Raw genomic sequence first — 27,051 nt, forward strand, 5'->3', positions numbered from 1 at the left:
CCTTCGTCAGGCCGGCCGGCCGGCTACGCGCTCCCATTGGCCGCCGCCGCTCACGTGACGCGGGGCTGCCCGGCAGGTCGGTTGGGGCTCTGAGGCGCAGGGGGGGGGGGGGGGGGGGCAGGAGGGGGCGGCGGCGGCGACAATAGCCCCGACGGCGCCGGGAGGCTCCGCGCCCGGGCATGGAGGCCGAGGAGCTGGGAAGGTACCGGCGGGGGCCCGGGGCCGCTCTCGGGCCTCGCCTTGGGGATCGTCTCGCCCTCCCCGCGGCGGTGGGGGGAGCCGGGGCCGGGCTGTGGCGGTCCCGCTCCCACCCACCCCCGTTCCCCGAGGCCGCCCTGGGCACGAAGGGCGAGGGGAGGTGGTCCCGGGGAGGGGTGTGTGAGGGGGCCGCGGCGAGGTGGGCCCAGGGCGGTGGGGATCTACGGGAAGGGGGGGTGCGTGGGTTTATGAGGGGGTGGGACAAGGGAGGAGAGTTGGTGCGTGATCGGGGCGGGGGGGGGGCAGAGCTGGTGTGAAGGGGGGTCGGGGTTTGTTGGGGCTGTGGTGGGGAGGGGGCTGGCCGGGGGTTAGGAAACACACGGGTGCGCATGTATGCGTACGGGGGGGGGGGGGCCTGCGTGTGCGGAGGTGGATTTGAAAGTGATTTAATATTTGTTTTTGTTCTAGCGGAGGTGTCTTTTTCTCTCGTCTCTTTTCTTTCATTTGTAGCGTGAACTGGAGGGGGGGTTAAATCACTACCTTTTTCTCATGGAACGGAAAATATTTATTTAAACGTTCCGTAATATATACACCAATAATAAAAAAATCTGTTTCTGAACCCGTACAAGAAAAATGACCTAAAAAACATATATGAAGCTTAGGGCTAGAGGTAGAAACTCTTTCATCTCTTTACCATGTGGTTAGAGGATTTGTCCATGATCTGGTGCAAATTTTCCTCTGTTTAAAGGGAATTTTATTACCTTTACAAGAAGGGGACTTTATATATGCCTAAAATAGGAAGGCATGTATTACAAGAAGACATCTGGTGTTGGGTTAGATGCTTTCACATCTCTCTTACGCACTCTGTTCTTCTGCTATGTGTAATTAAGCATTTATTACAGTATGAACTGGATTCTACATGCCTTAGTTGTGTTTCCCAATACAAACCTGAAGATCAGTTTTGTTTGGTTCGGCAACTGCACAAGTATTTTATATGAAATGGAGCTCTTCCAGCAGGGGGGGTTAAGGTATTTACTGTACTCTGAAAATCTCCCGTGACTTTGTTAGGCAACTTCCCCAGGAATCGGACAGACCTATGTTCAAATTTATTCTCCTTCATTCAGGGCAGGTATTTGGTCCAAAATCAGTGGCCTGATCACAAGACTGTGGGCTGTTCTGGCATAAATCTGATTTACCGTAGGATTCCTAAATATTCTTAAATACCCATTGTATAATACAGAATGGTCCCTTCTTGTGAGATATTTAGAATCATAGAATCCTTTAGGTTGGAAAAGACCTTTAAGATCATCGAGTCCAACCGTTAACCTAGCACTGCCAAGTCCACCACTAAAACATGTTCCTAAGTGCCACATCTACACGTCTTTTAAAAATCTTCAGGGATGGTGACTCAACCACTTCCCTGGGCAGCCTGTTCCAATGCCTGATAATGCTTTCAGTGAAGAAATTTTTCCAATTATACAATCTAAACCTCCCCTGGTGCAACTTGAGGCCATTTCCCCTTCTCCTATTGCTTGTTCCTTGAGAGAAGAGACTGACCGCCACCTCACTGCAACCTCCTGTCAGGTAGTTGTAGAAAGTGATTAAGTCTCCCCTGAACCTCCTTTTCTCCAGACTAAACAACCCCAGTTCCCTCAGCCGCTCCTCATAAGACTTGTGCTCCAGACCCTTCACCAGCTTGGTTGCCCTTCTCTGGACACACTTCAGCACCTCAATGTCCTTCTTGTAGTGAGGGGCCCAAAACGGAACACAGGACTCAAGATGCGGCCTCACCAGCGCCGAGTACAGGGGGACGATCATCTCCCTGCTCCTGCTGGCCACGCTATTTCTAATACAGGCCAGGATGCCGTTGGCCTTCTTGGCCAAATAGCCAATCTTGGCCAAATTTATATATATCTAAAAATTACTTGGTATTTTTATGAATATCTTTGAGATGATAAAATTATTTCCTGAAAATTTACTGTTCACGAAATCTTTTCTAAGTATTTGTATGGCAGTAGAATCTATGGACAAGAAGGTGGCTGTGTAGGTAGAAGGGAATGACAGTATGAAGCAGAAGTTTGTGTTGGAGTCTGAGGGCTGTATGTGACTAATAAATGTGTGGAGCAAAAGAGCTGTATATGGAAGAATGTCTTTGTGCAAGGAAGGAGACTGAATCTGCGTGTGTGTGAACGCTTCCATGTAGAATAAGTGCGGTACTTGTGAATCTGCATGTGTGTGTGTGTGAACGCTTCCATGTAGAATAAGTGTGGTACTTGTGTTGGGATCCAGTGTGAGGTAACTGGACAACATCTGCCACACAGTTTGTTAAAGCTGTTTAGTAATGTGTGTAGTAACTAATGCTGTGTGTATTCATAATGCTTTGTAGTCAAGAATGATTCATCCTTTCTGTGTCATATCAGATAAAGTAACTAATGTAACATTAAGAAAATCTGAAATTTGGGAAACTTGAAGTCCAAAGAGTTTTAACTCACTTGTGTTGTATGTAAATTGTCAGTACGTTTGATAGACAGTTTGCCTTGGTAATGTGGGCTACAGAGTGTTTTTTCAGAAAAGAAGGGACAAGCTGTATGCTTCACTTACAAATGTTATGTTTCTTCCACATTACAGGGATCACGAGAGAACTGTACTGTTAATTTGGGTTTAATTTCACCTGATACCAGCTAAGCAGTCAGACTGCTTAGTGGATTTGGATAATTTACTGCTTTGTTGATAGTCGTTGGCGAATGTAAGCGCAGTACGTTAGCCTTGATAAAGATTGATGTTCACAGTCTATTTTGTACATCACTAAATTTCTAAACTGTTGATAAACAACGTCTCCTTTTTTCTCCTTTTCTAAGATACTACGCGTATCTTCAGCAAGCTCAAGCATTTTACACATTCCCGTTCCATCAGATGATGACTGCAGCGCCTAACATGGAAATCATGACTGAGCAGCCGACTCTAGAGGGCATTCCAGAGCCAAACATTGCTCAGGAGCCTCCAAAAGGTAGTTTGACTGGGCTGTGCTAAGTGAGCTAAAACGTTAGTAATTGATTGGGGAAGAAAATTATTAGTCTTAAGCTGCTTCTTTGGACGTATTGGATTTCCTTTTCTTGATGCTTTCTGAGGAAGATTGATTAATTTTATTCTTTCAGTAATGTTTTTTACCAGACAATTAAAAAGATAAGTAGTAAACTCAGGTGACAGTATTCACATTGTTCTATCTCACGAAATTATCTTGTTCCAGGAAAAGCAGATTTTTGTCTCAATAGATAAATGTATCGGGTTTAGCTGATTTTATGGGGTTTAATATTATGTTAGAGAAGTTTTCTTTTTAAAGTCTGAGTTCAAGATTTTTTTTTTATTAATTTCTGCAAGAGAAGTACAGTACAATACTGTTTATTCAAAATATTTTTGTTTAAAAGGTTGTTTAGTGTCTTGTAGTAATCACAGATAGTGAATTATATACACTAAGGATTGTTTGGGTTTAGTGAGGCTTATTTAAACAAATACAAACAATGCTGGAAGGTGTCCTGTATGTGACAGGACTTTGTACTTTATGCACTTGTACACTGCCTTTCTTTTCCCCCACTAGGTTTTTGTACAATTAGGCTTTACAATAACCATGCCAAGAAAACACCCCTTGTTCTGTTACTCTGCCTGCTCTTTACCACATGAAAAGGCAGTGATCCCTGCCACGCTTAAATTCTGATTCTGTAGCAAATATTCACACACTGAATTTCGTCTTGCTTTTAATATTTAGATATAGGTTAGAGCTGTCTGTACCAAAGTACTCTGTCAGCCAGATCATGCAATGACATTGCTTGTTTAAGTGCATCCTCTGATAAGCTTAATTTTTTTATTTTTTTTTTAGTTGTAATACATGGCCAGATGAAATCATAGGAAGAAAACCTTCAGTTTAAAATAGTTGCAACTGCTCAATTCATTCACAGTTATTACTCACTACAGTTAGGATGCATCTCAAGTGCTATGTAGTTCGGCTTCTTTTGCAGCTTTGTTATTGGATGATATGATGTCACCATGAGCAGTGTTTGACTGCACTTTTTCAAGTATCCTTGGACAACTGTAATCTTCTGTTATGAAACTGTCCCCTAATATTTTTGCAAGAATTGGAAGTTGAGTAAGGCCTTCAAAGGCAGGGCTTGAAGATTTACCAAATATGTGTGTGAAATTTACAGGAGCATATATGAAAGGCAAAGATATGGAGTCCAGCCACCTGATGGAATGAAAAAAGTAAAATTTCTAGGTTTATCCTCTGAAAAGCTGCCCTGGCATTGTTCATCTTTCATGACAGTGTCTGGTTGGTAGGTCCTTGATCAGCATGAGAGTTAGGAGAACATTATCCTGCCTCATTTGAAATACATCCAACTCAGAGCAGTCAGAGTATCTGTGGCATTTTGCTGTCACATGAAAAAGCTGCTAACTCTTCAAGGGATAGGAAAGAAAAGCAGCTTACGTGCCTCGCCAAGTCTGCACCCTTTTAGTCCCTTCTTCATTGTAGCTAGACTGTAGCTCGAGTACTGTTACTTAAGGCTTTCCAAAGCAGTCGCTGCAATGATGCGGTGGGAATTTCACGTGACTTTTGTCCTCCTTTTTGTTTGCACTCAGCTTTCTTACAAGAACAGCCCAAAAAAAGTTTGCAGGCTTAGAGCAGTGCCCTGGTATCCACTGTATTTATTTCTTACGTGAGGGAGATTTTCATCTAGGAGTTTTGAAAATAAGATGAAGTCTCACTTTTTAAGTAATGGATTACTTTGGCTCTTTGCTGATTGCTGCTAAATATGTTTTCATGTTTTTCAAGCTGTATTCTGCAGCTTGACATTATTAATGAACCAGGATAGAGAGCAATCGCTGGGTGGTCATGTCGTGACCAGTACCTGTGCTGCTTGAACCTCTAAGCTTTAAGGGCCAGAAGATGAGGAAGTTTTAAATGAGTGAACAGTGACTACTTCATGTTTGCATTTTGTAAATAAAAATTAATGTTTGGTGTCATTCATTCAAACTGAGATCCTGAAGGTCTCGTTACCTTGCTATATGGTGCACTGGACAGCATCTATTCTGTAAACAGTAAATTGTGAATAGCTTATGTAGCGTTCAGCCCGTGTGTTTGTGTTCCTGACGAGCTTATACCTTACACTATAGGTAATCCTTGAGACTTTCTGCTTTTGACATGCTGTTCTGTTCCTTCAACATGTTATGTAATCTGTAACAATCAACTTTCATATTTAGAAGCTGAAGTGTGAACAGCAGACTAGAACTTACTGTCGCATTCCTCGGAACCTAAGCTTTGATGTAAACAACATAACCTAGTCATGAGGTTATTCTCAGTTTGTATCCTAATTCAGCGTAGTTGCCTGCGAGTAGTGTGTGTGTGTCTGTGGAGCAGACACACCCAAGCGAGCTCTCTTAAGCCTGCAAAACCAAGATTCACCTGATAATTGTTTAAATTAATGAATTTCAAAGGTAAATTTATCTGTCTGATTTCTGTTTGTACCCATACGTTTAGCTCAGTCTTTTTGAATATCCACACTGCGACATTAGAAATGTACAAAAAGGATATTTGCTGTGTGTTTCAGAAGTTAAAAAAGGAGGAAGGAAAAGAAAAGCCAAAGCAACTGAGCCAAAGCAACCCAAAAAGCCTGCTGCTAAAAAAGAAAAATCAGCCAAGTCAAAAGGCAAACAAGAAAAGATCACAGATACTTTTAAAGTCAAAAGAAAAGTGGACCGTTTCAATGGTGTATCTGAAGCTGAACTTCTGACCAAGACTTTACCTGATATTTTGACCTTTGATCTGGACATTGTAATAGTAAGTAACTTGCAGTTACAAGATTAGGTAGAAAAGTGAATAGTCGGTACTCACTGGTTATGATTTACATTCTTTCTGCTTACTTACCTATACTGCTTATATGGCAAGATCTTGCAAGATAAAGTATATAAACTGTTTCCTGTGTGTAGAGCTGCTTTGCATTTTCTGTTAAAAATCATACTAACATTGTTCTAATTTCTGAGAAATCTAAGGCTTCCGTATAATACATAGTCATGAGAGACCGTTACTTGACACTTTATTTACTGGAAGCGCTACACTGGTGGCCATAAAACACACTGAGCTGCTCTTTTGCACATCTAAATGAGACACTGCTATAAAATTGTCAATTTTTTTTTTTTAAATGATGGAAGGTACCATTAACACAGTTTTGTTTATTGACAGTAACTTAAAGAGAGTTGAGTAAGTGTCCTTACTGTAACTTTATTAAATTCCTGACTAGCAAGCCACATTCTCATCATTAAAATGGACTGGTATCTTTGTAGATTGGCATAAACCCTGGCTTGATGGCAGCTTACAAAGGACATCATTACCCTGGACCTGGAAACCATTTTTGTACGTTTTTGTTTTCCTTTCTTCTTACAGAATTTGCAGAACTTTGTTAGAACTTGTGGCATTTTAATTAAACTGGTTTGGGTTTTGGTTTTTGCTTTCTTTTTTTGGGTGCAGAGAGGGATTTTCCTTTTAACCATCCAAGAGTGATGTAAATCCCATAACTACTTCGGTAAAATACCATAAATAAAAAGGAATAAAAGATGAATAATCAGTGACTTTCAATGCAGGTTTAGAATTGCCATGTAAATACAGGTGTATTTCTTGGTGTATTAGTACACAACATAAGGAATAAAAATTAAATCTCTAGTACTTGGATTATCAAGGGTAAGTCAATAGGCATCAATTTCTGATACAAAACTACACACGTTTTCCCAAAAGTGCATTTCAGCAAGCCCTCTTCTGTTTGCCTTTATTCATCTCCTCTAAACAAGCTCTCTAACTGATGAAAAAGCAAGAACCATTGCCCTTCCCAGCAGGCATATGCATCAAGCATACCTGATTCTCCAGACAGATACTTTTTCCTAGGTGTTTTCCCATTTAAGTAACATTTTGTCCAGCATGTTCTCATAAAAAAAAAAATCATACCTGAACTCTGTTGAAATGCTCTGTTTTGCATACTGGGAGCCATTCCAGCTGTGGTAGTATGGAGCTCCCACGTGGGCTAATTCGCAGACCTGTGATACTCCAGCCAAAATGCTTCTGGTGTTCAGCAGACTTGTAAACCAGGCTTGGGTTATTTCTCTAGTGTTCTGCAGACTAGCCCGTCTAATAGCCTCCTTTACTGAGAAGCAGACCAGATATGCATGCTCTGACAAATCCATGTGTTTGTAACTTTCCAGAATCATTAGGAGCTAGCTGTGGTTAATTTGTGCTTGAGAGCACATCACCCAAACTATACTTTTATATGCTAAATATGAATATATTATGTCAACGGGTTCTGTCAGAGAGGCCCAGTGCAAGGAGAAGCAATGGCAAGGTTGTTAAAGAAAGCTGACACATTGTGTTTGCCATGTTCTTTCCCATGAAAATCCATATTGGTCACATTCCCTCCCTGCTTAAGTGAATAGCAAAATCTAAAGCTCTGTACTGCACTTTTGGAATAAAAGACTGGTTTCGATACACAGGATCATGGTGAGGAATTCCTGTTGTTCACTAGGGATTTTCTATCCTCTTGCAGTAGATACAAGTAATTTTGGGTCTTTTAAACTTTTTTGGATAGGGCAATAGTCTTCCCAAATTAATTGATGCTCTGTTAATATAGATTCTCCCTTTAGCATTCCAGTACTCTGACAGTCGAGGGGGTTTTTTGGTTTTGTTTTCTCTTCCTTAGAAAAAGGCAAATGTGTATCTTCCTGCTTCACAGGGAAGTGTCTGTTCATGTCTGGTCTAAGTAATGAACAGCTGAACCATATGGATGACCATACCTTGCCACATAAATATGGGATTGGATTTACAAACATGGTTGAAAGGACAACACCTGGAAGCAAAGACCTCTCCAGGTAGGGTAACAAGGGGGAATATTGTGCTTGTTAATGAATTAATAGTTGTGATTATAATTTTGAGTACTTTCTCTTTTAGCAAGGAGTTTCGGGAAGGAGGTCGAATTCTGATGCAGAAGTTACAGAAGTATAAACCTCGTATAGCAGCTTTCAATGGAAAATGTGAGAACCTTGAGTTTTAAACGAATTTGTTCTGTCAGTGGCCTTTCTTGTTTGTTTGTTTTTGTCCACTTATCCTATCTTCTTTTCATTTTAGGTATTTATGAAATTTTTAGTAAAGAAGTTTTTGGAATAAAAGTTAAGAACTTGGAATTTGGACTGCAGCCACACAAAGTGCCAGATACAGAAACTGTAAGTATTGATACTGAGAAACAAAAACAGGTCACTCCATTTTGAGTATTTCAAAACTAACAAAGTCTCGGGATCTGCACACACAATAATGTCAAAGTTTGCCCAAAGTACAAGTGATGCAAAGGGCTTTTACTTAAATAGAGAAAGGGAAATAGTGCAATTTTCAGGCACATCTTTAACACAGCTGCTTCAGACTTGCAGACTTTATTTGGGAAATGGTGGATTATGGTTAGTAGGTTAGTGCATTCTCTGAGGACTATCTGAAATATGAATAAAACGTACATGCTTTTATGGTAACTGTCATCTACTTTCATCTGATTTTCTGTGTCCAGTTCCCTCTATGTTTGTATTACTGAACTTTTGATACCGAACACGACCATGGTGCTAGTAGTGCCACAGCAGGGGAGGAAGAATAGCAAGTCCATCATTGCACTATTACACACTACAGCTACAGCATTACTGGATCTGGCATGCCCAAGCACTTCCATCAGACTCAGTCTTCTTAAGCTGATTTGCAGCCTGAAATGAAGTTGGACGCTTAAGATAAAGCAAGCAGTTTGATGCAGAGTGCATTAGTCAGACATCTAATGCTGGAAGGTATCTCAAGAGACCAGCTATGTATCATCACAAATAGGTTTGTTTAACCTGTCGTTATAAACAGGTTAAGGCAAAGGCAATTACACTAGCTGCCAAGGTAGCTTATTCCAAAGCTTCATTACCTTGTCAGTTCAAAAGTTTGGGTTGTTTTTATTTCTATCCCAAGCTACTAGTGCTGCAAGTTTAAGCTCGGTTTAAGCTGTCCTTCTCTGAAGGTGAAGTGTTGCCATCAGAGCCTGAGGAACTGTTGGTGATAAAGTGCTTGCTTCTTAAGTAGTTCTTAAAAAGTTCCGCAGTAGATGCATTTGTAAGAAAGGTAAGTCCTCTTTACTAGTACTTGGTCTTAAATACTGCACGGTAATAAAAGTATTGGATACAGGTCCTTTTTCCTGAACTAACTTTATGTCCTTAGTTAGGGCTGTTGGCAGAGATAGAGACGCTGAAGTTGGCTTCAACCACGCTAACTCCAGTGTTTCAAACCCTGGCAAGTGTGATGCAGGTGTCCTTGGCCAAGAAGCCAGGCTAATTAACCTGTGATGCCTCCCTCACTGGTTTGGGGTGTTGGCATGCTGTCACGTACTCCTCTGTGGACTTTCTGGCTCAGAGCTCTGCTTGCTGAGGGAGCTCTCGAGTGTGCTCCACTCTCGGGCATACACTTGTAAATTGCACTTCTTGTAACACATACTGTTGCAGCTTCTCCCGCAGCACATAAACAACTGGTGAAAATTGTCCTTGCTTCAGCAGCTGGTAATTGGCCCCTCTCTTTAGGGCAAGACATCTAGCTAGCCAAGAAAATGAAAGACTCCTTTTATCCTCTTCCACAGCCTCCTGTGGCATTAGTTGAAGTTTCTACAAAGGGTTAAAACAATGAGCTTAACTGTTAAGTTATTCTCAATGCACTAAATATTAACTCATAGCTCAGGGACCAGTAATGCTATTTTTCTTGCTCTTGTCTCAAGCTCTGCTATGTTATGCCATCATCCAGTGCAAGATGTGCTCAGTTTCCTCGTGCACAAGACAAAGTTCATTATTACATAAAGCTGAAAGACTTAAGGGACCAACTGAAAGGCATCGCACCAAACACAGAGGTGCAGGAGGTGCAGTACACATTTGACTTGCAACTTGCACAAGGTATAGTGGTTATTTTGTTAATCCTTTATTAAAATGTAGTGCAGTGTGCAATGCAACTGGCAGTTTCCCAAGCAAGAAGAAAGAGTGAGTTTCAGGGGAGGGGGCAGATGTGCCATCTTCTCTAAATCGTGTGGTGTAGAATTACAGGATCCACTCTCCTTTTAGTACAGTCTTAATTATGTAAGGGGAGCAGGAATTATCTTGTAGAATGTGTGGCTGTTTTTTCAAGTGTTCTCTGATAAAAATGCTCTTTGATCATTTTTGTTCTGAATATTAATACTTGAGGTCTTCTTTTTCGACAGAGGATGCTAAAAAGATGGCTGTCAAAGAAGAAAAGTATGATCCAGGTTATGAAGCAGCGTATGGAGGAGCTTACTGTGATCGTGCACCATACGAGAGTGAACAGTGCAGTTTCTCTTCAAATGGAACCGGTAAAGTGCGGTGCTTGGGGCATTCAGTCTTTAAGACATGACTTATGAACAAATATTTAGTGGTATCAACTGCATTTTAAAAAATGTGTCTTGTTATTTTTTGTTTGTTTTAGCAGCAAGCAATCCACAGTACTGTGAGGGGTCGTCCTTTGGTGAAGTTCCTAATGGACAATGGATGACACAGTCCTTTGCAGACCAGATTCCAGAGTTCAGTGCTGGTATGACACAGGAAGAAGAGGGAAGCAGTGCGTAAGAGCTGTTTCTTCTCGGCTACGCATACATGCTGCAGTTTTAATGCAGTGATCAAGATCGGTACCTCGGTTCTCCAACTGAAGCATTTTAATAGTATTTTATCTCCCCTAGTTATTTTATTATAGTCCAAAGTAAGTGTGTGGTAGGCTCAAATCAATGAACTAGATAATTTTAAGGAACTGTCCAAACTTTTTAAAAAAAAGTTAGCCCTTTTTTGTATATGAGTTTTATATTTAATGTATACCATTTCTTGCAGTTTTTGACAAATTGCTTTCTCATTTGCTGAGATTTCTTTGGGGCGTTAATTTTATTCCATAAATTGTAATGTAGTAGTAACAGCAGCAGTATACTTTTTACTGATGCATCAATATTTGGATATCTCATAATCCTTTTATATCCAGAGAGGAAAATGGGAAGTGTACCCTTACCTTTCATGAAGTGGTGTTTTTAATCATGCACAGTTAAGCAAATTGTGCTTTTTAAGTCTCCCTTTTACTTTCTTTAAAAGCGCAGAGAGTTGTGTTCTGCAGCTGTGAGTACTGAGTATTTTCTGGGTGCGAAGAGTGCGCTCTGTCTGTTTAGTGATTGGACCGTATTCAGGATTAAGGGAGTGGAGACATCACCTCAAGTCACAGCACTGGGGAGGAAAATTTGTGTCGCACAGGACAGGGCCCAAATAGTCTAGCTGAGCTGTCTTAGGGTAAGATGTCCTACCAATCCATCTCTTTCCCCCTTAAATTCCAATGTAAGGAACTGGAATTCCTTTTAAAAAAAACAACCGACAATGGTGGTTCTTGAATTCTGTGTGATTAGTCTCTTCACCTGACCTTTAGGAGGAGACAACCCCTTTGAACAGACTACATTGCAGGGAATTGAAAGACCGTATTCCATGTAAAAAAATCATATACAGCTACATTGTTTACCTCAGGTATGATCAGCACAGGGTGGAAGAGGTTTGCAATTCAGCAGTTTTTAACATTCAGTTCTCTTCAATCTGTAAGACCTTAGAGGGTGCTCTCCATATTCCTCTTACAAGTAAAAAATACTAAGTAAGTTACATGTAAGGGCAGTTGTTCCATGAATGGGAAGTCAGCTGTAGAAACTGCTGCTCTCTTCTGAGGAACTTGCTTAAACAATACACATTTTTGGCCAATATTAGTGACTGAGAAAGAAAGGTGATTCCATGCTTGTGCCTAACCATCATCTTTCCCTCTTTATCATGAGGAAGAGATGAAGTAAAAGCAATAAGCTGATCAAAACATTAAAGTTTTGATGATCTTATGACAGTAGGTGCTTCATATACTTGAAAAATAGATACAAACAGTATCTCCAGAATCCACACTGGTCAGAGATTCCTGTACTGGTGTGTTTTATCCTTTCCTCACAGCCAGTGATAGTTCTCATGCATTGAGTGTAACTAACTAGTGTAGATTCTAATCCTGCTGTAACAGCTCTCGCCGAGATCACACACTGTCAACCTGTTGTGAGGCAGGCATGATGTTTACAGTTTCTTCCCAAATTCTGTGGCTTAATTCTGAGCGTCTTAAATCAAGAAAGTGTGCATTATGGTTCTGATTGTGTTTATTAGCTTCAGCATAAAGCTGTTCAGTATATTGTCAGAAAGGTATAGGACTTGTCTTGTCTGTTATTTAAAGTGTACTGTATCATGTATTGCTGTTTACATGGACGTTTTCCTGCAGGTGCTCAAAGTATCTTGCATCAGGGATTTGTTACAATTCAATTTTATTTTTCAACAAAACTAGAAGCATGTAATTAGCACTGCTGAGTATGTAGCACAGTAGGATATAACTACTGTAAGGCTGTCCTGTTTGATGAGAAGGGCAAGGTCTCTTTAACAGAGTCACCTACTAGGTTATCTAGGTATAAAATACAGTTAAGTGTACAATGACCGTTTCACTAAATATTGCAATCCTATGTGTACTCCCTCAGAACTGGTGCTCTTTTCATTACAGTAATACAAAAGTTCTTAATCTGTCTGAAATCTATCAATGTTTCACAATAAAATCAGGAATTGTATTGCAGTGTCTTCAAATGTGCTTTTGCATCTTGCTTGCAGGGGTCTAAACACACAACAGGAAATGTAATACACAGAAACACTGCAAAACAGAGTCACCATGCAGCAGAACTCTACTCGTTAAAATGCTGCTTAAGTTTTCATTTTGGGCTGTTTAATGTGGGCTAGACAACTAAAGACACCATGTGTGTAATAGTGCAAGTATTTCCTGTGTAGGTTTTTGTACCAGCAGACAGTGGAGTCTTATTTATAAAGACCTTACATTAAAACACACTGCCTAGCACTGAGCATCACCTCTGTAAATGTTTAATGAAAATATTTCATTCTCAAGTAAACTCGTTTCCTCACCTTACATAAAAGTCAAGATACTCTGCACTGTGTAACTCACTCCAGCCTCTCTCTCCAGTCATAGGCACACAAAACTGATGGTCATTTATTCATACATTTAACAAATACTTAGTTTTCTAAAATCAGTTAATTATACATGTTGCATCTCAAACTATTACATACTGCAAAACATAGTGTATGGATGCATTTAAGTAGTTTCAGTATCAGCTATCGGGACGAGTTAATTTGAACTTCCCTGAAGGGTCAGGAATAAACCAGTGTTCCCAGAGATCAGTGTGAACACTGGGATAGTCCCAAGGTTTGTATCTCCCATTCCAATGAAGTAATTTAGCTTCCTGAAGAAAATGCTCTGAGTAATGGGTATCAGGACTCCAACCTGTATGGGTAGATTTCAAAAAAAAAAAAAAAAAAAAAAAAAAAAAAAAAAAAAAAAATCAATCCTGGGTTTAATAATGGAAGACCCTACAGAGTGAGGTAAAGTCAGTTATTTTTTTTAAGTCTGATTAGTATGGTTTCACCCATTAATCAACAACTAGTTGTATGATAAGAGTAGCTTTTTTCAGCTTCATGCCTCTAATGCTGCATCAGCAAAAAATCTCAGTAATTCTCCTCTCTCAACACTTTTAAATTCTTGGCATAGCTGGGGTTAAAAAAAAAAAAAAAAAAAAAGAAAATCATTTTACTATTCATCTTACTATACCAGCTAAGCCATTATAACTTTTTCCCAGGATAATTCACCATTCCCAGGTGAAAGGTAACTACAACCTACAGGATGTGGAACAGACATACATGGCCAGGCATCCCATCTTCTTCCACTGTGCCTACTAAAAGAGTGTCTGATTTTTTTCAGTCTCTAGCTATATTCAGATCTTCCATATATTCTTTCCGTAGTTTATGACAATATAGGTTAACTGGTCTTCAAACATGTAAATTTGTCCTTGGTATTTGGTTTTTTTCCCTTTTTTTATCCAATTTAATAACTATTAGGGTTTGGGTTTTTTGCAGGGGATGCAACTATTTTGTTTGCTTGACCTGTTAAGAAATTTGCACTGTGACACCCATGGGGAACCCGCACATTCTGCCCTACCCTGAAGACAGCAGGACTAAGGCGTGTTGGGGGAGGCAGGGATTACATAGTGTGGGTCTGAGGTATAAAGTAATGCACTGAGGTAAAGTAACCTAAGGTCCTATACTGGAATCTTACAAACTTTTCACTTTATTTAGTTCCAGCTGCAAACAGTGGGAAGTTGAACTTACCAAGATGCCTTATGTGCCACATAGGATTAATAGTGGAATACTTTCCATGAAATACAATCAGCATTGGAGAGGTTGCCACGCCTCCCCCAAGGGTGCTGCTGTAGAGGTTTTCCCTGCAAAAGGAAATAAAAAAGAAAACGTTCAAAATCTCAAGCAAAGAATCTAGTACAAAAGACAGAAGATTAAAAAGTTAAGTATTATGGCAAAACTCAAAATCATGTTGAATAGACCAGTTTTCATCATACTCCCTCCTAATGCTGTTAATTGCTTGTATTTGCAACTCCAGTCCCTGTTGAGTAAATCGCTGCTAGCAAGGAAGATGGGAGTCAGACCCAACATGATGCCAATTACTTCTACACAGGACCAATAGTCTACAAGGCTAACAAAGTTTACAGTAGAAGAAAAGCTGTTAACATAAAGGAACCAAACATTTTAGCCTGGTTTCTAAAGAAAATGTACATGTTTCCATGTGTTTCATTCCCTCTTAATTCCCCATTCTCCCCTCCCCCAGCTTTTAGACCCCTAAATTAACTTCAAATCAGTTTTGCCAAAGTCTCGTTAGTATAAACTAACATCTAAAGGATACCGATTTCCTAAGAACTTTGTGATAAATCCAGGGCTGGATCAAGCCAAATCGCTGTAAGGAGAGGCATTAGGAGGTCGCAGCCAGATGTCTGGCCGCAGCATGCTTGAGGCCTGACCGGTCAGTTGGCACGTGGGCAAAGCCACCCCAGCTATGGGACACTGTGCCACCCACCAGCCCAACGAGGAGGAAACCTGGGAAGTGCCGGGAGATGCTTAGGGGCGACAGAACAAAAAAATCATAACCTCCCCTCAAAACCAGGTTTCAACTGCTAAGCAATTTGTTTCACTGTCATTTCAAAATCCAGCTAAAAGGAGCATGCATGTGTTATCAAGGTATAAAATCAACTTCATAGATAAAATTTGCAGTAATATCCATGGAGTTTTTTCAAACTTGTAAAAAGCACAGCAATAGCTTGTCAGGATTTGTTATGTAAGCAGAGTAAGAGAAAGACACTTGGCTTTTCATTCCTTCACATGCTTATCATTTGTGTCTCTCCGCTGTTCACCTCTGAAACTAACAAGTAATGGACATAGTCCAATAGCACAAGCTATTCAGTTTCAGTTTAGCCTTACTAAATTTAAATTTAACCCTTTGCAGAAAAAGAAGGTAAACGTCAAGTTTGCAAATGCAGGTTAACAGTCAACTAACATAAAAAAGGAACAGTGATTGTTTCACGGTGTCATGACTTGTGGTCAATGCCAAAAAGATATCTTTCATGTCAAATTTGGTTCATCTATAGAAAAAGAAGTGTTTTGTGTTGGCATTTAAGAAATACGGTGTCCAATTACAGTTTGGCTGACATTACAACTGGAGAGACCCCACACAAACAACGAAACATTCCTCCTCCTTTAAGCCAGCCTCTAGGAAGGAAAGATCCTAAGTGGCTTGATCCCAAGTGAGGTCACTCACCCAAAAGAAGAACCACATGTTCTCAGTGTCCCTCAGGATTAAGTGTGGTTTCTGATTAAACACCAGACTAAAATTGCAGGTGGCCATTTCCTGGTACACAATTGGTCAGATTTAAGCAGACAGAATTTCTGGAACATGAGTTACTTCGCTTGATGAGATCCCAAAGACAGACTGTCTAGAGTTAAAGAACTTCTAAGACCTTTTAAACAGAAAGCTGTAAATTGAGTATTAAAAGTGCCAAGCTAGATTTCTGCACATACTCTACATTTCTTTGCATCCACTTTTCCAACTGCTTTGTAATCCGTTGATGTTTCCATTCAGTCATGTTAGCAACAATTACTCCAGGATTAAAGGAGCAGGTGCTGGGGCTGATGCCAAGATCTCTAATTGCTTGCTTTCTGTAGTCCAGGAATCCCATGTATGTGTTCTAAGAAATAAAAAGAATTATGTTTATCCCCTATGAATCTCTATAAAGATAAGTGTAAATGCATCTCTCTACCACTCACATGGAGACTAAATACGTGCTCCCAAAGCTGAGTTTCTAGATGATGGTTACCTGTCTTGATTTCCACATGACACAAGGCTGAAAGGCAGGATACTTCCAGCTATTCAGTTACTTTTTCCACAGTATTGTTCCATGGGAGTTTGATAAGACTCTTCCCTCATCACATGCTTGTCTTTCTGTAGCTTACTCTAAATGATGTAGCATCACGCTTTGTACAACTGTAATGCCAGAGGGACTCACTGACAATTCTGAGGAACTCAGCTCAGGAACTAGACTTTGAACTTGTTTTCCTAACCTTCATTCCCTATTTGACTACTACAAATTTCATATATTCTGTCTTCATTAGGTGTTCCATAAGTGCTCATGATCTACTGATAGCAGAATACCAAACATAATCCAGTAGACTCCAAAGAACAATAGAGATTTAAATCATTACAGGAAACAACTCTGCATGGCATCACAGAGTTACCACAAAAAGTAATTCTTAATTACCTGCAAAACTATTACAAAGCTATCAAAAAAGAAAAAAACAAAAAACTTTCACTTTGGGGAAAATGTATAAAATCATCTTACATTTGTTGGTAAATACATTCGTTATTAGAATTCTAAAATGGCATCTTACCTGCATCCCTACACTTCTAACCATTTCATGTGTAGAAGGCAGATCACAATCATCTGAAAAAGCTGCAGCATGTCCAGGAGCTAACTTAGTGTCATAGAGTTCCTGGATGTCACCTGATTACAGAAAGGTCAAAAGCATAAGAAACGTACTTCGCTGCTACAGAGTTGATAGGATAACTGCTGTTCTCATATATGTTGTTTATGAACATACCAATTTTAGGGGATAGCCCAGATATTGATGAAGGCTGAATTTTGTAATATGGGACAATTTTCAAATTTGAGTCCTGTACCTGGATGTCCAAGGTCTATCTTTAGATATTATCATCAGTATTCAATACATACATATTTTGGTCTGAACATCCAAAATCAGCTACAGCAGAAGCTGACTACACTGTTAAGAAGCCTGGTTTCAAAGTTCTGCATTCACAGAGCTTGCCTTTGGAGAGGAAGGGAAAGCAATTTTTCTGAGCCTCTTCAAGTCCCACAGAAGTGCCACTTCAATCTCTTGCACAGATCAGGTTTTTCCTGGTGTTACTGTGTTTATACCTCCTAGTAAGGTACTTGGATTCCCAGCACTGGCCAGTTGACATGTGCCTGTCACACTTGACCATCCCTGCTGGCTTCACAGACCACACAACTCCTTCCTGGTGGAGGGAAATAACGTAACACATGGTATGTCACTCATCACCTGACTAGCAGGTACCCTCAATGTGCCAGAAAATTTCAGGGCAGGTGGGAAGCACCATGCTGCCACAGCACTTGAGCGACTCTGCATCCAAACCTCCTACAGCTACCAGCTTTGCTGCTGGGCATGCGTCAGTCACAGGTAAGATAAATTATCTTGGAAGGCCACACACGGCCCAGTAGTCTGAGGTTGAGCTCATTAAAAAGACTAGTAACCAAAAACATTCCCTTTACTGCAAACACTGGAACTACGATTTCTGAAATAAGCAGAGATTATTTATTTTTCTGAACTCATCAGCTGGTTGGAAAACTTGGTGTACAACTCATGTCCCACCAAGAAATTGAATTTGAATTAATGGGATACTTAATTGTTGAAGATCAAAATGCCTTGCTAAGTATTTTCCCCTGATTCTAAATAGTTTCTGCTTTTCAAGAGAAAAAGCAGAAAAAGAAATTAAAAAAAAAAATCAAACAATTCTGGGCTGACACCCCAAGTTCAGTATGTTTCATTTTTATTGCTTTGCAGAAAGCAATGACCAACAAATAAATGATCCCAAAGTTAAAGCCTGAAAACCCCATTCACTCCTTATCCTTTCAGAAGTCTCATTCACTCCCATTGCAGAGACATCTGACAGAGAGCACAGACTCACATTATAGCTAAGACACACGGACCGGCTGCCAGAACAGTCTCCCTCCTTCCTGCCTTCCCTCTGCCTCACTCCCACAAGTCCATCCCTATTCCCCGTTTCTGGGCCCTGTGATTGTGTGGCCCAAGGGTAAGCAAAATAGGCTGGCTAAACCAAAGGGGAAAAAAAACCCAATTTTTTTTTTTTTTAAAAAGGTTGGTGTTTAGGTTTTGGGGGGTTTTTTTGTACTGCTAGTCTTCTGTCAGGTCAGCCAGCTGAACCAGCTTAATCTGCAGCTGCACAACTGTAGATACGACAGAAGTAACAGGAGCTGCATGGGGACAGGAGAGGCCACTTTTGTCAGCAGCAGCCTACCATAAGCTGTAATGTGAAACGGCACCTTTATCCTGTGGCTCCAGAAACACTACCAGATGACATAAGCTGACACCCCTAATGAAAGAGAAAGTCCTACCTTCCCTCTTCTCCTAGCCACACTGCCTTGACTCCTGCCAGGGAACTAATTCAGGCTGAAAGTAATCATGCTTCTGGTGAATGCCTGCGCAGGTACAAGGAGGGATGCAGGGGAAGTGGTGGGCTCAGCTTAAAATGCTCATGAAACTGGATTGTAAATGAAGACTTTAAGAACCTTTCAAAGAGTTAAATATTGCTGTTGCCCATTGATGACAGACAGAACAACAAAATCAAAAAGCAGAGATAACCACTGGAAACACATATGTTGAAGAACTGTGATATAAAGTCTACTGCAAATTAAAATGAGACAGGCAGGAGAGATTAATTGTATTTTATAAAGCACCTAATAGCGGCCCCTTTAAGTACAGATGTTCTGAAATCTGCCACTAAAGAAACAAAACCATAAAAAGGTGCAGAGAAGCAGTGGAGAATTAAATTATACTTTTGTCATGGGTAAAGTCACTGATCTTAATGTTCTTACAGCAAAGATTAATTTAGGCCAAAAAGTTTATTATAGTTATACTTGTTATTCTCAGTCCCTTCCAAATGAAATTTTCATCAGAACATCCCTTTAACATTTAACAAGGATAGGTAAAATGGTTTTGTTGTCCCTGTGTTCTGGGCCTGGCTAAGATAGAGTTAATTTTCTTCATAGCAGTTCATATGGTGCTGGGGTTTAGATTTTTGACCAAAACGGTACTGATAGCACTAATGTTCTAGCTTTTGCTGAACCGTGTTTGCACAGCATCAAGGCCCTCACTCTGCACCCACAGTCAATAGATCGGGGGTGTGCAATAGGCTGGGAGGGAATACAACCGGCCAGATGACCTGAACTGACTGCCATATAATGTCATGCTCAGCAAAAAAATGGGAAGGAGGAGGTCTTGGGGGGTTAGCCAGCTTTTGCTTGAGAACTGGTGGGTCACTGGTCTACCCACCAGAGTTGGCAAGTGACTGCCTTTACATCACTTGTTCTGTTTTGTTTTCTTCTCTCTTCTTCCACTTATTAAACAAGTTTTCCTGAGTGCAACACTCCTAGCAGCTGCCTCAGTTTCCATTACATCTCATATTTCCAAACAACTGTAAAAGCTGCAATAACTTTGATTTTAATTCTGCTGGAAATTGCTTTATGGATGACAGCTTACCTTGAACAATGATATCATCATCCAAATATATTACTTTCTCATGTTTCTGGATAAGCAAAGGAAGATAAAATCGAACGAAGTTCAGCTATTAAACAGAAAAAAAGGTAAAGACTAAATGGTAAAGCTGTTTAATGTAGCAGTCTCATGCTTCTGTCTCTATTAACAATCAGTTTTAATTTCTCTGTTCGTTGAGCACTAGTCAGCGATCACTTGCTTCCTCTCCCCTAGCTTTATTAGTATCTTTACTAATATCGTGAATACATTATTTTTTATCCCTATTTTATTTACTATGGCCCTAACCAAGCAGCCCAAAACAGTTGCTTCTTCACATAATCACATAATCATTTAGGTTAGAAAGGGCCTTTTGAGATCATTTTCTCCAACCCCTCTTCTCAAGCAGGGTCCACAGGAGCAGGCTGTTGGGGACCAGGCCCAGTTGGGTTTTGAGTATCTCCACAGATGGAGACTCAACAGCCTCTCTGGGCAACCTGCTCCAGTGTCTGACCACCCTCACCATAAAAAAAAAAAAAATAAAAAAATCTCATGCACAGAGGAAATTCCATGTATTTTAATTTGTGCCCATTGCCTCTTGTCCCTCCGCTTGTGTATTTATACACATTGGTAATATCCTCTTGAGCCTTCTCTTCTCCAGGCTGAACAGCCTCAGCTCTCTCAGCCTCTGCTCATACAAAAGACACTCCAGTCCCTTAATCATCTTTGCAGCCCTGTGTTGGACTTGCCCCAATAAGTCCGTATCTTCATGTACTGGGGAGCTCAGAACTGGACACAGTACTCCAGATGCAGCCTCACCAGTGCTGAGTAAAGAGGAAGGATCACCTTCCTGGACCTGCTGGCAATGCTCTTCCTAATGCATTTTTACAGCGCACATCATACAAAATACTTCAAATTTAATAGTGCCATCATTCCACTATAGGAACGATTTGACTAGTGGCACAGACATGGGATGACAACTTCTACAATAGCAATAAAGAACACAGCAGAGGGAAAGGGGACTGAGAACCCAAGAACAACCATACCGGTTCAGACCATTTTACCCAACACTTTCCTTCAGAGTGGTCCTAAGCAGACACTCAGTGAAGATAAGAATAGAGCAAGCATACAGAACAGTTGCTCCAAGTATTCTAGCTTTCAGCTATTTTCAGCTCAAGGCATTTCCTGAACCAGATGTGATCTGTCTAAATATAAACTTCAGTTGTTACTGAATCCCTGTAAATTTTTACATTCATAAGACCTTTCAGCAAGGAACTCAAGAGCTTTAGTATTCACTGCATAAAAAATGTGCAATATTTCTTGTTCGTTTGGTGACTTCTACTGATTTAATCTAATGGCCATTTGTTCTTGCACTGGAAGAGACAGTGAGCAACCACCCCCCATCCAGTCCTCCATGCCACTCGGTTCTGTAGATCTCTACTATTCTCATGCTAGAAGTCACATTTCCAGGCTGAACAGTTTTAACCCACTGATTCCTTGCATGAAATCTCTTCCATATATTAGAAATGTCAAAGGCTTAGAGAAGGGCAGCAAGAATAATCATTCTGAACAGACTTGAACATTTTCCAGTGGTGCTACATCTTTTTCAGATAAGGGGACAAAGATTGCACATAGTATTTAGAATGACAGAAAACTATGTATTTGTATTGTGGCATAATGATGTTCTCTATTTTGATCCTTACTCCTTTCCTAATTATTTCTAACATCTGCTTTGCCTTTTCTGACAGCCAGTAATATTTAGATTAGTCATTAACCTCTGAATTAACCCTGGACATAAGCAGAATGCAGCCAACTCAGCATCACGGAGGCACAAAGAACACTATTAGATCTTCCCTCTAATAAACTGTGAATATATTCTTAAAGATACAATACATTCAAATCGCCAAGTTCTTGCCACCAAATACCGAGGTCCCAGCAAGACAGACAAGACACAAGGAGCTTGTTATAGTACACTTCTCCTTCTTGAGTGAGGGTGTAGTGTTTCGACCTGATGTGGCTTCTCTGCCTTACAGCCCCCGCCATGTAATGGAACAGAGATCTAGGACATTTTAAAGCCTGTGATAAGTGTTAGAAACCCTGAAAATCTGCTATGCGGTGTTCATTTACTCACAGGCTGCAGTAGCTCAGGACGTGATGCATCTTGTCTGATTTTTCCTTTTAGTACCATAGGATTGAATTCCACAACCTTAAATTTTATTTCTTTCAGTTTAGAATTTTCAATCCATTTTCTGTGATAAAAAAGAAGTGATAAATGAAATATTGAGTGTGTGGCAAGTACTTTCACTATTAAATTCACAGACTCATAGGAGAATAAGAGACCTTGAAAGCTCACTCCATCTAGTCTATCCCACGACATAATCACTTATGTCTACAGCTATTGCACAAGGACATTTGTTTAACCTGTTCTTAAAAAAAGAAAAAAAAAACCAAAACAAACAAAAAACAACACCTGAAACCCCCAACAGAGCAAACAACCCACACCACTGCCAAAAACAGAGACTCCACAGGTTGCGTACACAAACCATCTTTCACCATCGCTAGCATTAAATGCTGTTTTTCTAGGCTTTCTTGCTGTAAAGACCATTTTTTCTTATCCTATCTACTGTGCTTTTAAAGCAGAGGTTAGTTTTCTCCCTTTTACAGTTTTACATCCTTCAAGATGACTGCCACATCACCTCTTAACTATAATTTCTTTAGACTAATTTTTTTTCATTATTTTGTCAGATTTCCTGGCACCATTGCTTCTTTTCTCCTCTGAACTCTCTTCTAAATCCTTCCTGAAGGCACCTAAAACTAAACACCACACTTTTTCTGATGCATTAATAATCTCTGCAAGATCAGAAAAAGTTTCCTCACATCTCCTGTGGTCATATATATCAACAGGTATATCCACTATGATGGAGGCCTTTTTTTTTTTTTTTTTTGAATCAGTGTGGTCAGTTATCAGTCATAATTCTGTCGTTTTCCAAATGAGTGCTACCAAACTCCTGCTTCACCCCGAGCCAATACAATCAGCTATTCCCACCTATATTACCTTGTCATTACCTCTATTGAATTTGATCACATTTTACAATTCATTTTTTCCAATTCATCACGATTAGTTTGTTTTCAGCTCTTGTCCTCAATGTACCTGCCACCTCTCTTCTAGCTCAATGTCAACTGCAGATTCATAAAGAACATTCTCCACTCTATTATCTAAGTTACTGATGAACTGGATGGGAAAAACTCCCTGTGGAACCTCACTCATTACATCTTTTCACTTTGGCACAAATTGTGGGTACACAGGCTACAGAAGTGCAGTAGCCAGAGGTGAGAACTGCTAAGAAATCTGCTTTAACTTGGATTCACATATTCCTCCTCTTTTAGACAATGTTTGTAAATTCTAACACGCAAACATGCTTTCATTACAAGCTTTTTGGGCCTCTTTATAACCTTTAATACAACCTCGTAGCTGATATGAGCTTTAAACAGCAAGTATTTCTACTCTGAAGCTCAAGACACAGCGCCAGATGAGAGTTAAGTGCAGTGCCACAAAATGGGATTGTGACAAATAAGCATGTATGTATACTCACCTTACTACAGACTCTTCTGCAGCAGATCTACAAAAGGCAGACAGGCACAAGTATGGGCACAGTCTGACTATTTCACACCCCTTTACATCAGTCAATGCCTCGTGTAGGGCAAAATGGTCCTTTTTCCTATGTGTAGAGAATCCTGGGGATTGCTACCAATAGCACTTCTTAAATAAAAGGGAGAAACGTTTCCCTGAAAAGTCCTCCACAATCTATGCGCATGCTAAGGAGAACAACAACCTGGTCCTAACTACAGCATGAAACAAAACAAGGCTGGTATATACCGAATATGCGGGATGGTAGTCTTCAGTCCAACTATGTAGAACAAGACATTAGCCTCTGTGTTGCTGTAGATGCTACTGATTGCTGCTATAGCTGCACCCATTCTGCCGGCAGCAGCGCAGATTACGACTGGGATTTCTTCCTCCATATGCTCAGGACTCTCCAAATCAACTATAAGAAACAAAACTATGCGTTATAACAGAAAATTAAGAATCTTTTTGTATCAGAGCTGGGTCATAGGAATGACTGTGTAGTTCCATAAGCAGCGGAATCGTACCACAATCACACCATTTCCTTACCACATCCTATACACATCCACCCTTGGCGAGGCATACAGCATGAGCTGTCACTAATCCAGACCTACGTACAGGTTGACTGGACTGTTGGATGCCTCCAAACAGAATATATAACAGAGTTCTTGGCATCTTCTGCTCAGCAGGGGCACAATTCAGCCTGTCCTCCATGTAGCTGCTTATTCACATGAAACCCGAAGAAGTTTGAATACCTTTGAGACTTCTACTTCTCAGTTATATTCAGTACAAATTGAACAATAGGTCCCAAAATTATCAAAGGAAGGAGGTAAGTGGAAGAGATGGTGCAACTGCGTGAGCTTCACTTCTTTGGGAAACAGGCTAGAAAGGAAGACTGCAAAATTTTGCACCAGCAGGAAGCTGCTAATGATAAAAGGAAAAAAATCTAAACAATGCTGAATCAGTTCATATTACTGCTAAGGAAGATTTTTATCCCTAGCACTCATTAACTTACAGAACTTACATGGATATATTTACACTGGTTAAAACATAACCATTAAACCCATAACAACCCCCCAAAAAATATACTGAAAAAAATGGTTTATACCAAGACAGAGTTTGTTTACCTTGGGAACACTGAAAAAACTAGTAGTATGAACATTTAATACCAGTCCAACTATATCAACCCTAGCAGGTTTCTGTCACTATAAAAATTCCAGCAAAACCTTCTGCTGTAAATTATGTCAAGATTTGATGATGTGTCTGAAATTAATAGGTAGGCCAAGAACATTCCCAAAGCGGCAAGTTGTGATCACAGTTTATTATCACTTGACAACTCCAATAATGTTCAGCACAAATAAGGATATACCCCAGCTTCCATCTACATCAGTGACATCTGGATAAAAATTTCAATCAGAATGACAATTCTTAGTCATTACTATCAATCTCCTACTATTTTATTCAAGTAATTCAGAGTCAAAAAAGTTCCACATCCCAGACCTTATGCAACAGTGTGAGTCGCTCATCTACTGCAGGCCAAACAGGATTCAGTAAGACAAAAAGCACTGTTCAAATGAAGAGATAAGGAATATAAAACAAGAATGTAAATGATACAGAAGTACAAGTCATTTACCTGTTTCATTCTTTAATGCAGACGGCACTTGGTGAACCCTGTTATACAGAATGGCGCACACAGTTAAGACAAGAAGTAAGAGTAAGATCTGGTTAACTGAAACAAAAGGGAGAATTTGTTAACAGTCAGTGTAATAGCTAATTCCCAAGTACCTTTAAAAAAAAAAAAAAAAAAATCCAATTTGCAGCCAGTACATATCATAACCTGTATTTGCTGTGTTTATCAAATTCTCCTTTCTCTTGTAATTTGATCAAGCTAAAACTTTTATGTTAAAAACATAATAGTATCTCTCCCCCCTTACAGTAATTTCCAACTATCTGATTTTCATGGATAATTTGCTCACTAAATCATTAAGCTCCCAATATATATGGATTAGCCACACTAGGAAATTCACATACTTCTGAATTTTACCAGGAGCCTGGAACTTCCTTTTCTTGGCTAGTTTGTTGTCTGTTTATCATCACAGGACTTCATGAGTCAATTATTTTTACCTAGCCCTTTCCTTCTCTCACGTTTTCCTGATAAAAATTCAAACATAGGAGAAACTTTTTTTCTATTTCAATGTGCAGATCCTTCAGGTGTTTTGAGCAAAAGTCTAAAAATACTAGAAAAACAAACCCAGCATGCAACAGAAACCATAAATGTTCCAAAATATTTGAAAATACATACACATTTTGACACAGTTACTTTAATTAGTAAAATCAAAAGAAAGCATGCAACAGCAAAGACCTTACTATGTACTCCGATTTGCAGTTCCTACCAGACTGTCTTGTACAAGTTTAAGTTACTCAACATAAACCAACCATAAGCAGGTACCAGGACTGTTCACCGAGTATAACAAGGAAGTAATACACTGCCATCACCAACAGTGATTTTGATGATGGGAGTTCTTTGTATAGGACTACTTTGTTACTTTTGCACCACCATAAAAGATATTTAAGGTGTACAAAGGAGCAAAGGGAACAAAATTTTTAACTATTTCAATCAAAAGGGCCAACTGGCCAGAACTGGGCATGAGAATAAACTGAAATTCATAAACATACATCACCAAACCTGCACTAATTTAAACCAGCCGAGGAAACAGACCATTGACTTCAGAGAAATTTTGGATGCATAACTGGAGGCACACACTAGTCCATTTTCAGTCACTGACCCTGACAGCTGATGAGAACCCCAAGTTTCTCGGGGCCACGCCTCAATTGCAGATATGAACAACATTAACATGCAGAGTTCGGTAAAAAAGCCAGGCTCAGTGCTCCAGGCACAACCCACGTGAAACCAGCAGCTACCTGCACTCTTAGTGGGGAATTCCAGACCCCCCAGTCTCATGCAGTAAAGCAGTAATTTTAAATTAATGGGATTTATGGCTGTACTTATCTAACTTAGTTAACAGGAAAAGGCTTATCTGTATACTTAAAGTTAAGCATAATTTAGCAAAACTAGAACTATAAATTTGTCTTTGACATTTCTGTCCTCTTTTAAAAATATGTATTTAAAGTGTTTTTAGTCTTTCTTACTTTTCTTTAAAAGAGCCATGTGTCCTGTTGGATGAGAACTGTGATCTGTGGTAAAATAAAAATAATTAAAAAATAAAAAATAAAAAAAAAAGAGAGAAAAATCATTAATACCAGCAGTGAATACTAGTTAGTTATTGCAGGGACAAGGTTTTGCATCATCAAATTTTACTGTTGACCTGGTCAAAGTAAAACTGAACTCTATCTTTGTAAGTAACTTTTTTGGAACAAATAACTAATAT

At 39.8% G+C, this 27,051-nt stretch overlaps 2 protein-coding genes across 7 annotated transcripts in view; one reads left to right on the forward strand and one right to left on the reverse strand.

Annotated features, from left to right (window-relative positions):
* On the forward strand, positions 1–12,896 carry TDG (thymine DNA glycosylase). Of its 6 annotated transcripts, XM_049821871.1 has the most exons (11): positions 181–202; positions 2,827–2,944; positions 3,057–3,205; positions 5,796–6,025; positions 6,529–6,598; positions 7,962–8,097; positions 8,177–8,259; positions 8,354–8,448; positions 10,005–10,176; positions 10,479–10,607; positions 10,721–12,896. In XM_049821871.1, the coding sequence occupies exons 3-11, from the start codon at positions 3,112–3,114 to the stop codon at positions 10,858–10,860; spliced, it is 1,149 nt and encodes a 382-aa protein (XP_049677828.1). In that variant the 5' UTR covers positions 181–202; positions 2,827–2,944; positions 3,057–3,111; the 3' UTR covers positions 10,861–12,896. The 6 variants fall into 6 exon arrangements, with proteins under 6 accessions (XP_049677825.1, XP_049677822.1, XP_049677823.1 ...); XM_049821868.1 differs by lacking the exons at positions 181–202; positions 2,827–2,944 and adding an exon at positions 1–76; XM_049821865.1 differs by lacking the exon at positions 2,827–2,944 and having other exon boundaries at positions 115–202.
* GLT8D2 (glycosyltransferase 8 domain containing 2) overlaps positions 12,879–27,051 on the reverse strand; it is a 16,296-nt gene continuing 2,123 nt past the window's right edge. The window contains exons 2-10 of the mRNA XM_049821872.1: positions 26,813–26,857; positions 25,296–25,391; positions 23,915–24,083; positions 22,169–22,286; positions 20,047–20,131; positions 17,122–17,234; positions 16,255–16,421; positions 14,500–14,612; positions 12,879–13,618 (exon numbers count right to left, since the gene is read on the reverse strand). Coding sequence (XP_049677829.1) covers positions 13,446–13,618; positions 14,500–14,612; positions 16,255–16,421; positions 17,122–17,234; positions 20,047–20,131; positions 22,169–22,286; positions 23,915–24,083; positions 25,296–25,391; positions 26,813–26,831 — 1,053 coding nt within the window. The 5' untranslated portion in view covers positions 26,832–26,857 and the 3' untranslated portion in view covers positions 12,879–13,445. The remainder of the gene's footprint in view (positions 13,619–14,499; positions 14,613–16,254; positions 16,422–17,121; positions 17,235–20,046; positions 20,132–22,168; positions 22,287–23,914; positions 24,084–25,295; positions 25,392–26,812; positions 26,858–27,051) is intronic.

This window comes from Accipiter gentilis, chromosome 18 (genome assembly GCF_929443795.1).
Source record: "Accipiter gentilis chromosome 18, bAccGen1.1, whole genome shotgun sequence".
Lineage (NCBI taxonomy): Eukaryota > Metazoa > Chordata > Aves > Accipitriformes > Accipitridae > Astur > Astur gentilis.

What these genes read in the sequence shown, in the direction of transcription:
- TDG (XM_049821865.1), top strand. Translation starts at nt 180, where the DNA reads ATGGAGGCCGAGGAGCTGGGAAG. An exon ending in GGAAGCAAAGACCTCTCCAG is followed by an intron (nt 8,098 to 8,176) that starts GTAGGGTAACAA and finishes TTTCTCTTTTAG; the next exon opens with CAAGGAGTTTCGGGAAGGAG. An exon ending in AAGTGCCAGATACAGAAACT is followed by an intron (nt 8,449 to 10,004) that starts GTAAGTATTGAT and finishes TCTTGTCTCAAG; the next exon opens with CTCTGCTATGTTATGCCATC.